The sequence below is a fragment of the Arvicola amphibius genome, chromosome 10 (genome assembly GCF_903992535.2).
Source record: "Arvicola amphibius chromosome 10, mArvAmp1.2, whole genome shotgun sequence".
NCBI classification, from domain to species: Eukaryota; Metazoa; Chordata; class Mammalia; order Rodentia; family Cricetidae; genus Arvicola; species Arvicola amphibius.
In genome coordinates, this window is record NC_052056.1 from 21,032,575 (window position 1) to 21,047,211 (window position 14,637).

Below are 14,637 nucleotides of genomic sequence, written 5' to 3' on the forward strand. Positions count from 1 at the left end.
CACTTAAGGAAATGTTCAACATCCTTAGTCACCAGAGAAATGCAAATAAAAACAACTCCGAGATTCTATCTTACACCTGTAAGAATGGCCAAGATCAAAAACACTGATGACAACTTCTGCTGGAGAGGTTGTGGAGAAAAGAGAACATTTCTGCATTGCTGGTGGGAATGCAAGCTGGTACAACTCCTTTGGATGTCAGTTTGGCGATTTCTCAGAAAATTAGGAAACAACCTTCCTCAAGACCCAGTAATACCACTTTTGGGTATATATGTAAAGGATGCTCAACCGTGCCACAAGGACATGTGCTCAACTATGTCCATAGCAGCTTTGTTTGTCATAGCCAGAACTTGGAAACAACCTAAATGCCTCTCCACTGCAGAATGGATAAGGAAAATGTGGTACATTTACACAATGGAGTACTACATAGCAGAAAAATATAATGACATCTTGAATTTTGCAAGAAAATGAATGGATCTAGAAAACATCATATTGAGTGAGGTAACCAAGACACAGAAAGACAAGTACCACATGTACTCACTCATAAGTGGTTTTTAAACATAAAGCAAAGAAAGCCAGCCTACAAACCACAATCCCAGAGAGCTTAGACAACAATGCAGACACTAAGAGAGACTTACATAGATATAATCTACATGGGAAGTAGAGAGTAGAAAAAGACATGATCTCCTGAGTAAATTGGGAGCATGAACCTTGGGGAAGGTTTGAAGGGGGGAGGGGAGAGGCAGGAAGGGGAGCAGAGAAAAATGTAGAGCTCAATAATTATCAATTAAAAAGGTATAAAAAACTACAAAAAAGAAATATAGTTACTTATTTTCCTTCTTACATCTTGACCCTCACATTTCAAGAGAGAGAGAGAGAGGAAAGAGAGAGAGAGAGAGAGAGAGAGAGAGAGAGAGAGAGAGAGAGAGAGAGAGAAGAAAAAACCTCTCACACACTGGAACTGGAAATTTTCTTAAAGGTAAAATTACATAGGTTTCCTCCAATTTTGTTTCTTCCTACTGATCATACTAGTATTATGGCACATGCCACACTAAATTAAATGTCTGTTTACCTTCGCTCTCTCTTTTATTGCTGCTAGTGGCTTCCCACGTGCTAAGCACACAGCAATTGCTCAATAATAATTGTCAAAACTATCATTACTCATAAAAATTGTCAGTTAGATGTTTGAATTATGCTTTCTTCATAAGAATTTTGGTAAATAGTTCTTACAAGTTCACTTGTTTCATTTTTCACATAACAAGATATTTAAAAATGAAAGTATTATAAAGGATCTCTGCTGGGCATAATTCAGACAAAACCATTATATATGTGTATGTCAAAATATCTATTTATATCACAGATACATTTATGATGGATGTAGACACAGATAGATAGATGATAGATAGATAGATAGATAGATGATAGATAGATAGATGATAGATAGATAGATGATGGATAGATAGATAGATAGATAGATAGAGATAGATAGACCAATATATGATAAAGCAGGAGGATGGCTAGACAGATAATAGAGAGATAAACAGGGGGTTTTACACAAATACAAAGTCAATACAGGTTTATTCCCGTAGGAGGTTGACTGTTGTCAAGTGAAACTTAATGAATTGTATCTAAGACAGAGAAGCAGATTTAAGGCTCTAGGTGGTTAATGAACTTACCCAATATTAATATTAATATCATTTTCAGAAAGTCATTAGATTATAGCAAATATTAGACAATGGGAAGAAAATCAGGCTTCATGCACTAAAACGCACAAGTACCCTCAATAGTTGTGGTTGGTTACTCTTTCAACTTGATGGGCTTCAGACTCATCTGGAAACCAACTTCTAAGTATTTCTGAGAGGGAGTTTCTGACCGGGCTAATTGAGGTGGGAAAACCTCACCTAACTATGGACAGAAGTATCAATCCAGTAGGTCCAAAACTGAATAAAAGAGAGAAAAATACCTGCATTTCCTCTCTGCTCCCTGACCCCGGATGTAATGTTACCAGCTGGCTAAAGATCCTGTTACCATGACTTCCTCACTATGACGACTGTACTCTTGAACTTCGAGTCAAAATAAATACTTCCACCTTCTTCAAATTGCTTTGATAAGTGTTTCATAGCGGCAAGAAGAAAGGCACCTAATACGAAAGTCAGCACAGTGACAGGACCTGTCCAGGACGTCAATTCTTAACCATTTATGACATCTGTTTTTATTGGCATATTTGAATGTTAGTATTAGATTCAAAAATATGTCCTTGCAGTCTGGGAAAAATCTCATTCCTGAAGATCACTTGAACTAATTTATTGCCAATAACAGCACGGGACTGACGATGCTTTTAAGAGATGCAGGGCTGTTAACAGTGCAAAGAGCAGGTCCACCAGGCAGGTGTCCTGTAGGACCACTACAGAACCTCTCCTAGGAATGCTAAGGGGACTTTGGAGGACTTACGAAAGCTCCGACTAGAGTCTTGATTTCGAGCAAAGGAATAAACCGTAAAGGGAGGCGGAACAAAAAAAAAAAAAAAAACCCAGAGGTTTGAATCCCGCGCCGGGACGGCAGTGCAACTCACCTCAGCTTCTAAACAGTTTATACTCCTCCTCACTCCTTCCGAGCTCCGGACAGTCGAGAACTGCAGCTCCCACAATTCAACGCGGCGAGGCGGGGCGACAGCGACAGTTTTCAGGCTAGTAGGCTCGCGCGTTTCTTGTTTGGTGAATGACAAACTCTGACCTTTCCCGGAGGCTGCTCCCCAGCGAAGCCTGGTTTGGTTTGCTGGGCCTTCATGAGTAGGGAGGCGACAATTTCCTCACCGGTCTGAGAAGACTTCACCCCGCGGCCTCATGGTAGATGGAGTCCCTGATGTGGTGGGAGACGTAGTGCCTCCAGCTGTCTCGGAGCTGACGGACTACACTTCCCAGGAGGCTGCGGGTCGGCCGGCGGCGAGGGGGCGGTGCCTCCCGTCAGTACAGTCATCTCTCTGCTTGTTCGGCGGGACTGATGGCTGGGGAGATGACGATCTTGGGTCGGTATCCCAGGGTCCCCGCTGCTCTGACAGTCGACGGGTTGGTTTGAGGAGGTCGGGGCGGGCAGGGGTTGGTTGTCTCACCTCCTGAGCCCAGGTCACACAGCCGAAGGGAACCTGGAAAGGTGGCTGAGGCTGGTGAGGGCCGGTGGGGGCGGGGCGCCCGGAGCCGGGGTCCGGCTGCTGGAGTCATCTTGGGGGTCCTGCCGCCAGCCACAGGTCTGAGGGACCCTGGTCTAGGAATGCGTACTTCGCAAAAGACCTCGGTCTTAAGTTAATAGCCGGATTCGGTTCTCCGTGGAGGCTGCGAGAACCCCTTGGGGAGTAAGAAGGGGGAATTTCGAGCTGTAGTCTTGGGTGGCACTTGGGATGCTGAGTTGAGAGGGGATTCTGGTCCTTGTGCTGCATAGCTGGTTTCTCTTTCAAACTTAGGTTTCGGAATGCGTTCCCTTGCTTGTGGTGATGAATGCTTTTAGGATTTGTTTGTAGGCTAGAAGACACAAGTGGTTAGGCTCTTGATCTGCCGTGAGCCAGGCGTTGATTTGAAGGAGCTAGCAATTACCAACAGCAAGGAGTACAGGCTGAGGTTCTGGTTTCTTAGCATGAGTCTGAGTGAGAGCAGGTATCACCTGTGAAACCAAGTAAGACATTCATTCTGAATTCAGAGCGATGTCCTTATTCGCTTTGGAGTACAATATGCATGACGTTTGTATTTGATCGTTTTGCTTTAATTGGTCTTTGCTGAGCTTCTACTCTTGCTGTGGAATACAGCAGTGAACAAACTTGCCTTCAGGTAACTTCCATGATGTTGTTATCATGGTTAGCAAGTTAAATACTTCTTTAAATACTACCTCTTTGAGAAATATGTCCTTAGTTCCTTTTTAATTATGCAAAAGCGCTGGGGCTCTGTTATGAGGTATCAGTAATACCTAAGCAATTTTGAAAATCAGTGCATCAACATATTTATTTTATCCTCTTGAATGGGTAAAGACCATAATCAAAGAGACTAACCTTACAATACCAAAGCTTTTGCTGTGAGAATTTCATTTTACTAATGCAGATAGAACTGTTTATGAAGCTGTCAATTTCAATGGCAGTAGGTCAAGAAAAGTGGGTTGTAACCAGCTTTTGCTTCACATTTGTGGTATTTCAATTTAGCAACAGCAAAATTATTAATGAAATATCTTTACATTTTACTCCTTTATTTTCTTATAATGAATTATACAGAAATACAGTTGTGAGGACTTCTGATTGTTTTTCTTTTCTATATTCAATTGTAGCCCACTGGAATATAAAAGACTTAATGTCTAAAAGAAGTAGTTATTGATCCTTAGAGTAAAATATTTTGAATCAAGAATGTTACTGAAGAGATGTTGTGCAGGAGCGGTATATAGTAGTAGCTTGATAAAGAGGTGTCTTTTGCTTGGTCTGTTTTTAGGTTCAGCTGTGTTAACTCTGCTGTTGGCTGGCTACTTGGCACAGCAGTATTTACCACTGCCTACTCCCAAAGTGATTGGCATTGACCTGGGTACCACCTATTGTTCCGTTGGTGTGTTTTTTCCTGGAACTGGAAAAGTAAAGGTGATTCCAGATGAAAATGGGCATGTCAGCATCCCCAGCATGGTGTCCTTTACTGATGGTGACATATATGTGGGATATGACAGCCTAGAGCTGGCGGATGCAAATCCTCAAAACACAATATATGATGCTAAAAGGTTCATAGGAAAGATTTTCACCCCGGAAGAGTTGGATGCTGAAATCGGCAGATACCCATTTAAGGTATGAAATTAGTCTAAAGTCTGTGTCAGTTTGATTATTACACGGTTTCAGTTAGTGCTTCGGCTTCACGTTGCACATCACTGTATCTTAACTTTATAAAGGCTTGTGTTGAATAAATCCAAATGTACATGTGAGAGTAAATGCACATATGTGTTTACATGCATACATTTACGTTATGGTTTTTCAAATTTTATTTACAGGTTTATCTATAAGGGAGTTATATGCTCTCACTGAGAAATTTCTCAGCAGGGGCAGGGTGAATCAATTCAGTGGCTTCCAGTCAGGGAAATGGGCCTTGCTGTGTGCCTATTCTGCTATACTCATAATGAAGGATGATGAAGCCTCATGTGCTATGGATGGATATTTTCTATATATGTATTTATTTGTATACATATAATGTTTGTACACCAGTTTTGGTGTTTTCTGACATTTGAAATGCAGCAGTATGTTCCAGACATTAAGTAGTGCATCTTACTATCTTTAATACTGCAGAAATACTATTATATGAGATGATCTAACTCATCAGTATCTCTTACATTACATTACTTTCCTGGTATGACATCAATGTTTGAAGTTCCATAAGCATTCACATATTCTTTGTGTGTGTCAGAAATTGCCTGCCTTGTAGAATTGATGAGGTGTGTGTGTGTGTGTGTGTGTGTGTGTGTGTGTTTAAGGAATTTTATCCATATTCCCTAATTGTACTCCGGAAGGTTACATGCTCTTAACCATTATTTTTTTGTTGAGTGTATCTTCAGTAGGTGGTAAGATTTTATTTACTTACTAAGGTAGGTCTTGCTACATTGCCCAGGTTCTTGTTGAACGTGAAAACCTCACCACCATGCCAGTTTATTTTGTACTTGCCAATCCACAAATGAGAAATGGCATATTGTATTAAATGTCATTCCTCTGATTTCCAATAAAGTTTTATTTAGTGATGTTTTGTTTGTTTGTTTTTGTGTTATGTTGGGTTTTTTTTTTTTTGTTTTTGTTTTTGTTTTTGTTTTTGAAGCAGTATCTCAGTTTGTAGACTTGTCTGGCCTAGAACTCACAGAGATCTGCCTGCCTCTGCCTCAGGTATTTTTATTTTATTTAATGATGCATTTCTTGTTTTCTGTCCTGTTTTGACAAGTTTCACTTTTTCCTAATGACAATAAAGTACCTTTTTATGTGTTTTTATTTTTTTTTTCAATTTATCACTTTTATGCTGCATAATTTGTTGCTTCCTGTCAACGTATTAAGCCTTCGTGAAATCTCAGCTTTGGAAGAGTGACTGATTCTAATGGTAATCAGTAGGAACTTTCAAACTTTCTATTGGTTCGCTGTTTTGATTTTTTTTTTCCTTTTGGTTTTCTACTTTAGTACTTTTATGTATTTATTTTCCAGTGACTTCCCTTAACACATGTAATTTTTGTTTTTACTTGTCCCATGTGGGACTTTTATTCCAAGTTAGAGGTGGCATTCTAATGAATTAGACTTGCTAGACAGCTTACTGAACACATTCTTGAAGCCTTTGTGAGTTTACTTTCTTTAGTTGTCTCTCTTGGTGTTTTAATTCTTTGCACTCAATGATTAGCTGAGAATATGAAATTCAGAGTCCCAGAGACAACCAATCTGTAAGTTGTTGAAGAGGAGCCTGAGGAAGTCATCTCTGCTCTTTTCACTCTTGCCCAGAATGGGTCTCATCCAGGTCTTCATTGCATGGTTTCTCTGGCCTTTATTCACTTAGTGGCCTTGCTGGTTGTTAGGTGTTACACGCATTGCAATGTTTTTGTTGAGATTATTTTACTAAGTAGTGTCCCCAAAGTGTAATATTAATGGTAATGGCTATTAGCATATGTTGGCGAGAAGCTGTTAAGTGTTTCATCTAAGTGTAAAGGTCTTAAGACCTTACCCACTGAGGGTCTTGAAACATATAGTTCCCAATAACGTGAGTCAAGTGCATGACATTGTTCATTCTTCCAATAAGTATGTAGCAAGAATATTCTAGGTTCCTGTTAAATTCTTGGCTTTCATTTTCATTATTGAAAACTCTAACATAAATTTATTGTATAAATTTTGAAGTATCACATTAAGTAAATTCTAATCTGGAAAAGTGTACTGGGTAGATTATAGTGGAGTGTATTACTTTATAAAGGCTTGTGTTGAATAAATCCAAATGTACATGTGAAAGTAAATGCACATATGTGTTTACATGCATACATTTACGTTATGGTTTTTCAAATTTTATTTACAGGTTTTACATAGAAATGGAATGGCTGAATTTTCTGTAACAAGTAATGAAACCATCACCGTTTCTCCAGAATATGTTGGCTCTCGATTGTTGCTAAAACTGAAAAAAATGGCAGAGGAATACCTTGGAATGCCAGTTGCCAATGCTGTCATTTCTGTACCAGCAGAATTTGACCTAAAACAGAGAAATTCAACAATTCAAGCTGCTAATCTTGCCGGTAATAGCATCCTTGCCTGATGTGTGGTTTTGTCAGGGTTTTGTTAGGATATAATCTTCTGCAACAAGAATGACTATGTTGTAAATCAACTCTGGCCACATAAACTTTATGGCAAATGAATTATATACACTTGCAGATAATAATTATGAACTCTATGGTACAATATTGAATGCTTATATTACAGGGGGGCATAGTTTGGAACTGGGGATGTAGCTTTCTGGTAGATTGCTTTCTAGAAAAAATGAGCACTTGCATGGGTTCAGTCCTCCAGGACACTCACATCCTCAAAAAATGTAAAAAACATACACACCAAAAAAACAAAACAAAAACCAAAACAAAGCCAGGCAGTGGTGGCACACACCTTTAGTCGCAACACTCAGATAGCAGAGGCAGGCGGATCTCTGTGAGTTTGAAGCCAGACTAGTCTACAGCTACTGGGAAATCCTGTCTTCAAGTGCCATAAAAAAGTTAAAAAAATATACAAAAATGAAGCTATTCAGATACAAAGCCTAGAAGAGAACATGAGCACTTCTGCACTCCTGCTGAAAGATATGAGCTCTTTGTTATTAAGGTGAATGTCGTTCTAGAATTTGCAAGATGAAAAGAATATACCACTGTCCTACAAATTCTATTTTTATGTGTGGTGTTTATTTACAGCTAGATAGACGCACAGAATAAGCATAAAGTGCAATGTTTTATTATGGAAACCCCTTATACTTTTCCTTACATCCTCACTAATAGTAGTTGCACCCTCCTCTCCCATTTGATGGCAATCAGCAGTGTCCTCGGTCATTCCCATTCACCTCATGGGGATAATTCATGTCATGTCCACAGCTACTGGTGCAGACTTCATCAGAAAGTAACATGAGTGGAAGAATAAAGGGTTGGGGGTTAGTCAGAGCATAGGGGTACCATATAGACTGATCAGGCATGCCTCACTGAAGGGCAACATTTAAGTGTCTCTGACCAGAGGACTTTGTACATGACCAGAGCAGAGCTACCAAGTTTTATAACTAAAGGGAAGGGCAATATGATCTTTGGTGGAATTCTGGATGGGGCCCCGGAAGTGTAGTGCCATAGTTTACAGAGAGCACTTTAAGGATGAAGTTTGTTCAAAGCAGGAATCTTACTCAAGGTAAAGGGATCTTTTGTACAAGATCAGCTTGTCACATTTCCACAACTCTGTATTTCCAAATCCATTCTCAATATTCCTTGAATATTGAGAAAGAGCTTTTCCTCGAATGTTAATGAAGTTTCAAGCCACTAAACTTGGGCTTTTCTTTTTTCCATGTTGTGCTCTTTAAGAATAATTTTAATTACCCCAGTGAGAAGAATCTCTGATTTCATTCCACTGTCTTTCTCCCAGTGCTTTTGTCCTTGCTTGTTGAAGTTCATGTTAAAGAATAAACAAGTATATTGTTAGTAGAAGTTGAGTAGAATCTTTCCTCTCATGGGTTTCAGGCCTGAAGATCTTAAGAGTGATCAACGAACCAACGGCAGCAGCTATGGCCTACGGTCTGCACAAGGTGGATGTCTTCTATGTATTGGTTATCGACCTGGGAGGAGGAACTCTTGATGTGTCATTACTGAATAAACAAGGAGGGATGTTTCTTACCCGAGCCATGTCTGGTAAGAACAACACGGAATTAGAGAGGCTCAAGCCTGTTTTCCTTATATGCCTAGCATTTAGCATGTTGATGTGGCTTTCAGAATATTTTGTGATTTTTTCTGAGTGGTGTTGCTCCTGTCTGTGTAGAAAAGATCACAGTTAACTGTCAAAATAAAATGTCAATAAGCCAGATAAGGGGCTTCTTTGGGGCTTTCTTGCAAAGGTGAAAGGAGCATTAAAGAAGAAAGCTTAGCCGGGCGGTGGTGGCGCACGCCTTTAATCCCAGCACTCGGGAGGCAGAGGCAGGCGGATCTCTGTGAGTTCGAGACCAGCCTGGTCTACAAGAGCTAGTTCCAGGACAGGCTCCAAAGCCACAGAGAAACCCTGTCTCGAAAAACAAAAAAAAAAAAAAAAGAAGAAGAAAGCTTTAAGATGAAGAGTTTCGGATTATTTAATCTTCTTATGCATCATGAAGTAAATGTCCTGAGAAATGCAGTTTTAATATCGCTGAAAAAATAAGATCTTTCATTTTAAATCACTTTTCAAGATTTTTTCTTTGTGCTTTTTAGGTTAAAAATATAAGGGTGTTTCGATTGAATATTATAATTGTTCTAACGTATATATTGTTCACTCTCTTAATTTGATTCATTAGAGCCAATTTATTCATACTTTGAGTTTATATCGTGCTTTTCTTTCTATTGAGGTTTTAATCATTAACAATTAAATTAAAATGTATGTTCATTGTAAAATACACGTTAATTGTAAAAATCACTTTCTTCTGTTGAGAATAATGACAGTGTTTCAAATACCTGCTCAACAAGTGGCCTGACAGTCTTCTCCAGTGTGGTCGAGGTACTTCCTTTTACGTCAGCTAGAATTTCTAACCTTGCCGGCCAATAGTACATGATAGCCAGAGAGGCAGTAAGAGTGGGCGTAAAGGGGTTTCCAGAGTCTGTGCAGGCAGATGGCCGTCTGCCCTTTCCGTTCACGTTAAAATGACCTTAATGCAGTTCTTCTTAGTCAACATTCATGCTAACAAAATCTTAATATTTTACAGGCTTCCCTATTCTTGGAATATGTTAACATATAGGTGATACATTTTATGCGTGTATACATAACAAAGTTTTTAATTGTTCTTTTAGGAAACAATAAACTTGGAGGACAAGACTTCAATCAGAGGCTGCTTCAGTATTTATATAAACAGATCTATCAGACATATGGCTTCCTCCCTTCCAGGAAAGAGGAAATCCATAGATTAAGACAAGCTGTGGAAATGGTCAAATTAAATCTGACGGTTCACCAGTCTGCTCAGGTATCAGTTTTTCTCAGTGTAGAGGAAGAGGACAGCCAGACACCTCAGAATGGTGACTCTCGTCTGCCAAAAGAACAGCTTTCCCCAGGCCATGATCACCATGTGAACAGAGTGCTTAGGCCGGGCCTTTCTGAAAGCAAGAGTGGAAAAAGCCAGGTGTTGTTTGAGACAGAAATATCACGCCAGCTCTTTGATAGCCTCAATGAAGATCTCTTTCAGAAAATCCTCGTGCCCATTCAGCAAGTATTAAAAGAAGGCCTCCTGGACAAGACAGAAATTGATGAGGTGGTTCTAGTCGGGGGCTCGACTCGTATTCCGCGGATCCGCCAAGTCATTCAAGAGTTCTTTGGAAAAGACCCCAACACGTCTGTGGATCCTGATTTAGCAGTGGTGACAGGAGTGGCCATTCAGGCAGGGATTGATGGAGGCTCTTGGCCTCTCCAAGTCAGTGCTTTAGAAATCCCCAATAAACATTTACAGAAAACTAATTTCAACTGAGCTCTGAGGGAGTGCTGGTGACTGATCTTGTCTAGTGATCTTGATGATCTGCTTTGTGAAGCCTCCAGAAAAGGACACGAAATGGCTCACAGATCACGCTGAGGACATTTAGACAGGAGCATTGTATGTAATGTTTCATTTTAGAATTGAATGTGACCAATTGAGTCCTGTTTGTTTGGAGAACTGTCATAGCGTTTCTAAAGTGACAGCGTGGAGGTTAGCCGCTTCTCTGGATTCTGGAAGTAGGTAACCATTTGCACTCACGACTTTGGCAGTATCTCGTACTCTCAGGAGCATTTATTAGGAGCTGCTGTGGGCTATGGTGCAATTACAGATGAAAGCAGCAGTTTTCAGAGTCAGTTGCACTGCTGGCTCTGCCGGGCAGGCTTCCTCCATCTAAGAAATTCTGAGGTGGGTTGACATCTGAATTATCAATTGCTATAAGCTGTGATTGCATCATGGCCCACAGTAGCTCATGATACATGCTCCTGACATAGTGCCATTTATAAGCCCTCCAGTTTATATGGATTTTTATTAGTAGGGGCTGATAATTTATTACTTGGTTATCACATGTAACTCTTAATTTGGTCTATACTTGAAGGACTGTTGATGTCAGGGATTTGCATTGGCCTGGACATAGCAGTATTAATACACTGCATAGATAGTATTCATCAACCACCATATAAATTATACTTTCACATTTTCTCTGTGTTATATTCTCCTAGTCTACAGATTTTTAATATGTTTAAAAGACCAGTTTTTCTTCCTAAAATGGCTACAGATTGATTCAGATCTTTCCTGCCAGATAATAGAAATTCCCAGTTCCTTTTTCTTCAATGTGACATTCTCTGCTTGTATTTTCACAGTTCTGCTTCATAAGAAAACGGGAGTTATCCGTTGCCTTTTCAAAGTGCTCTCGCAATGAAGCTGCATTGCTCTCTGTTTTTGCTATCCAGCAGTTTTGCACAGATCAAATATTGCAGTGGTTCTTTGTATTTGGCTGTGTTATTTTGTTTGCTTTTTTCCCCAGGACCAAACCTAGAAGTGCAAGAATATAATCCAATTACTCTGGAAACTGAGGCAGGGGCCTCACAACAAGTTCAAGGCCTGTCTGGGCTACCCAGGAAGTTCTAGGCCAGCCTGGGCAACTTAGGGAGACCCTGTCCCTATCTCAAAAGACATAGTGAAAGAAAGAGGGAGGGAGGCAGGAGACACAGGGGAAGAGAGGAAACACAAGGCAGATGGCCACAGGGACCAATGGAGAAAATATCGTAGTTGCACTTTGTGTTGACCATGTTACTGGAAGGTATATATCAGTTTTTGCTTAATATAGGAAGCCATATAGGAATTATATCCTGGCTGTCTTATTAATATAAAGTGTTTATTAGTGTTGTAATAACTAAAGAAGAGAACTAAGAAAGTTTCACTAAGATGAAGCACTTTGGCTTCCCAGAGTATAATGTTGAAAGGTGGTATTTCTTTACAGCTTGATGAAGAAAAATGCTCCTCAATAGTGAAGTTGTTGTTAAATATCACTCATTTTTGTACACCAAAAGTGTGCAGTAGGTAGGCAGGAAAACACAAGATGCTGTGCTTTATTTTAAGACTAAGAGAAAAAATGCCAAAGACAAGCCCTTAACAGCATTCTGAAAATATTCAAGACTGAATCTCTGATTCTAGATTACAAAGTATCTGTGCGAACATGTCTGAGACTCAAGCATTCAAGTTATCCTACAGTCTCCATGACGCATGCTTTTCACTTTCTCTTAAGCCATTTAGAGTTACAGAGAGCAAACTTGAATATTTTAGATGTTTGGTGGAACTAAAGACACGAGCAATAACGATTTGCAGAATGGACCAGATAACTAATACTAAAATGGAGAGGCAGACACAGTCTGGGAAAACCTAGAATCGTGCTGTCGGAGTGGGGCTGAGCAGTGAAAACCTAGAACAGTGCTGTCGGAGTGGGGCTGAGCAGTGAAAACCTAGAATCGTGCTGTCGGAGGAGTGGGGCTGAGCAGTTAGAGTCCTCCTCTCTAGTGTAGTGCAATGTTAAAAACAGTGAAGGAAATGACTTCCATCCTACGTTACAGAGTTGCCTAGACCTAATCTTGACGTCAGTGGAGTTTATTCAAAAGGTACAAATGCACCCTAACAGGGACTATTTGTTAAAAACCAAGATCATTTTTTTTTCATAAAATGAACCTTTTAGTTGTTTATTTGGCTGCTGTGTTTTTGAAGTGTGTGACTTTAAAAATACTGAGTAATGATTAATTTATTTTGTATTCAAATTTTGGTACTATGTCCTCACTCAAACCACTAACTTAACAGATACCACTGTGTATAATATGAACTCAATATGACAGTTACTGTATAAAACAGATTGTGCCTCTTAAATTTATGTGTACAGGTAATTCACATTTCGCTGTAAACACATACAATTTTGCAGTTTTGTTTGTGAACTGTTTATTTTCCACCCATGGCTGGGGTGGAGTATATTTTTGATGTGTATAAATACAGAAGATAGAACTGATGCAATGTGTACAGACTTTGTAGCAAGTGATCTAATTCTAGATGTGTCACATCTTCCTGCATCCTATATGCCTCATGGGATTTCTCCTATATTTTCCTCATATCTCTAATATAGAAGAGCTAGTTCTTATATAAACAGTTTCTTTAGATTTCTGATTAACAAGCCATCACTTCTAACTAATGGAGTCAAGTACTGACTTGATCCATTTAAAAAGTCTGCAAACCACCCAACTGGAATCTTTCACTTGGCAGTTAATACTTCATAATTTTATAATAAAGTTTGTGTCAATCTTTTGGAAAAAAATATTTTTTGTCTTAAAATTTTTTCTTTCATTGTGTCTCGAAAATAAGCCCCTGGGTCCTGAGTGGATAGATAGCTCAATCATTGAGAATACTTGTTGCTCTTGCAGAGGACCCAGGTTCAATTCCCAGGACCATATAGTGGCTCACGACCTTCTTTAACTTTAGTTTAGATGGATCAGTGTTGTAGGAGGGCCCTCTTGTTCGTCCCGGCTGCCCAGCTAGCTTAGCCCCAAAATAACCACACAGAAAGTATATTAATTAAATCACTGCTTGGCCCATTAGCTCTGGTTTCTTATTGGTTAATTCTTACATCTTAATTTGACCCATTTCTATTAATCTGTGTATCACCATGTGGCAGTGGCTTACCGGGTAAAATTCCCAGCCTCGGTCTCCAGCGGATCCATGATGCCTCCTTGACTCTGCTTTCTTCATCCCAGAATTTAGTTCTGTCTTCTTCGCCCACCTAAGTTCTGCCCTATCAAGCCATTAACCAATACAAGCAACACACAGAGGGAACTCCCACATCACACCAGACACCCTCCTCTGGCTTGCAAGTTATATGTAGAAGATTGTGTAGGAAGGGGAAAGGGAAAATAAAAGTTGGTAGATATTAAGAGCATTTTTGAAATACTCTTAAAAGAAAAATACCATTGGGATTTGAATACTTCATATTTTTAGAATATTTTAAAAATATAATGTTGATTTTACCACAGAAACAAGCAATATGCTTCTTCAAATATAATTATATCCAAACATGGTAAGCATTACAGGTCAAGAATTTTCTCCTGCATATATATGATGGAGGTGAGTTATCTGTCTATGTTACTTTCATTGGTTAATTAATAAAGAAAACTGCCTTGGCCCTTTAAGAGACAGAAAATTAGGTAGGCAGAGTAGACAGAACAGAATTGTGGGAAAAAGGAAGCAGAGTTGGGGAGACGCTTCAGGCAGTCGCCTTATGCAGTCTCCATGCTTCTCCTCTCTGAGATGGACGCAGGTTAAGATCTCTCCTGGTAAGCCACACCTCGTGGTGCTACACAGATTACTAAATATGGGTTAAAGGAAGATGTGAGAATTAGCCAATAAGAGGCTGAAACTATGGGCCAGGCAGTGTTTTAAAAGAATACAGTTT

General features: G+C 39.6%; 1 protein-coding gene across 1 annotated transcript; it reads left to right on the forward strand.

The window, feature by feature from the left end:
* The first annotated feature begins 2,951 nt into the window (after positions 1-2,951).
* Positions 2,952-13,203, forward strand: Hspa13 (heat shock protein family A (Hsp70) member 13). The gene is made up of 5 exons (XM_038346429.2): positions 2,952-3,022; positions 4,461-4,801; positions 7,038-7,251; positions 8,713-8,880; positions 10,003-13,203. Exons 1-5 carry the CDS (start codon positions 2,998-3,000, stop codon positions 10,668-10,670), a joined length of 1,416 nt encoding a protein of 471 aa, XP_038202357.1. The 5' UTR covers positions 2,952-2,997; the 3' UTR covers positions 10,671-13,203.
* Positions 13,204-14,637: the final 1,434 nt, after the last annotated feature.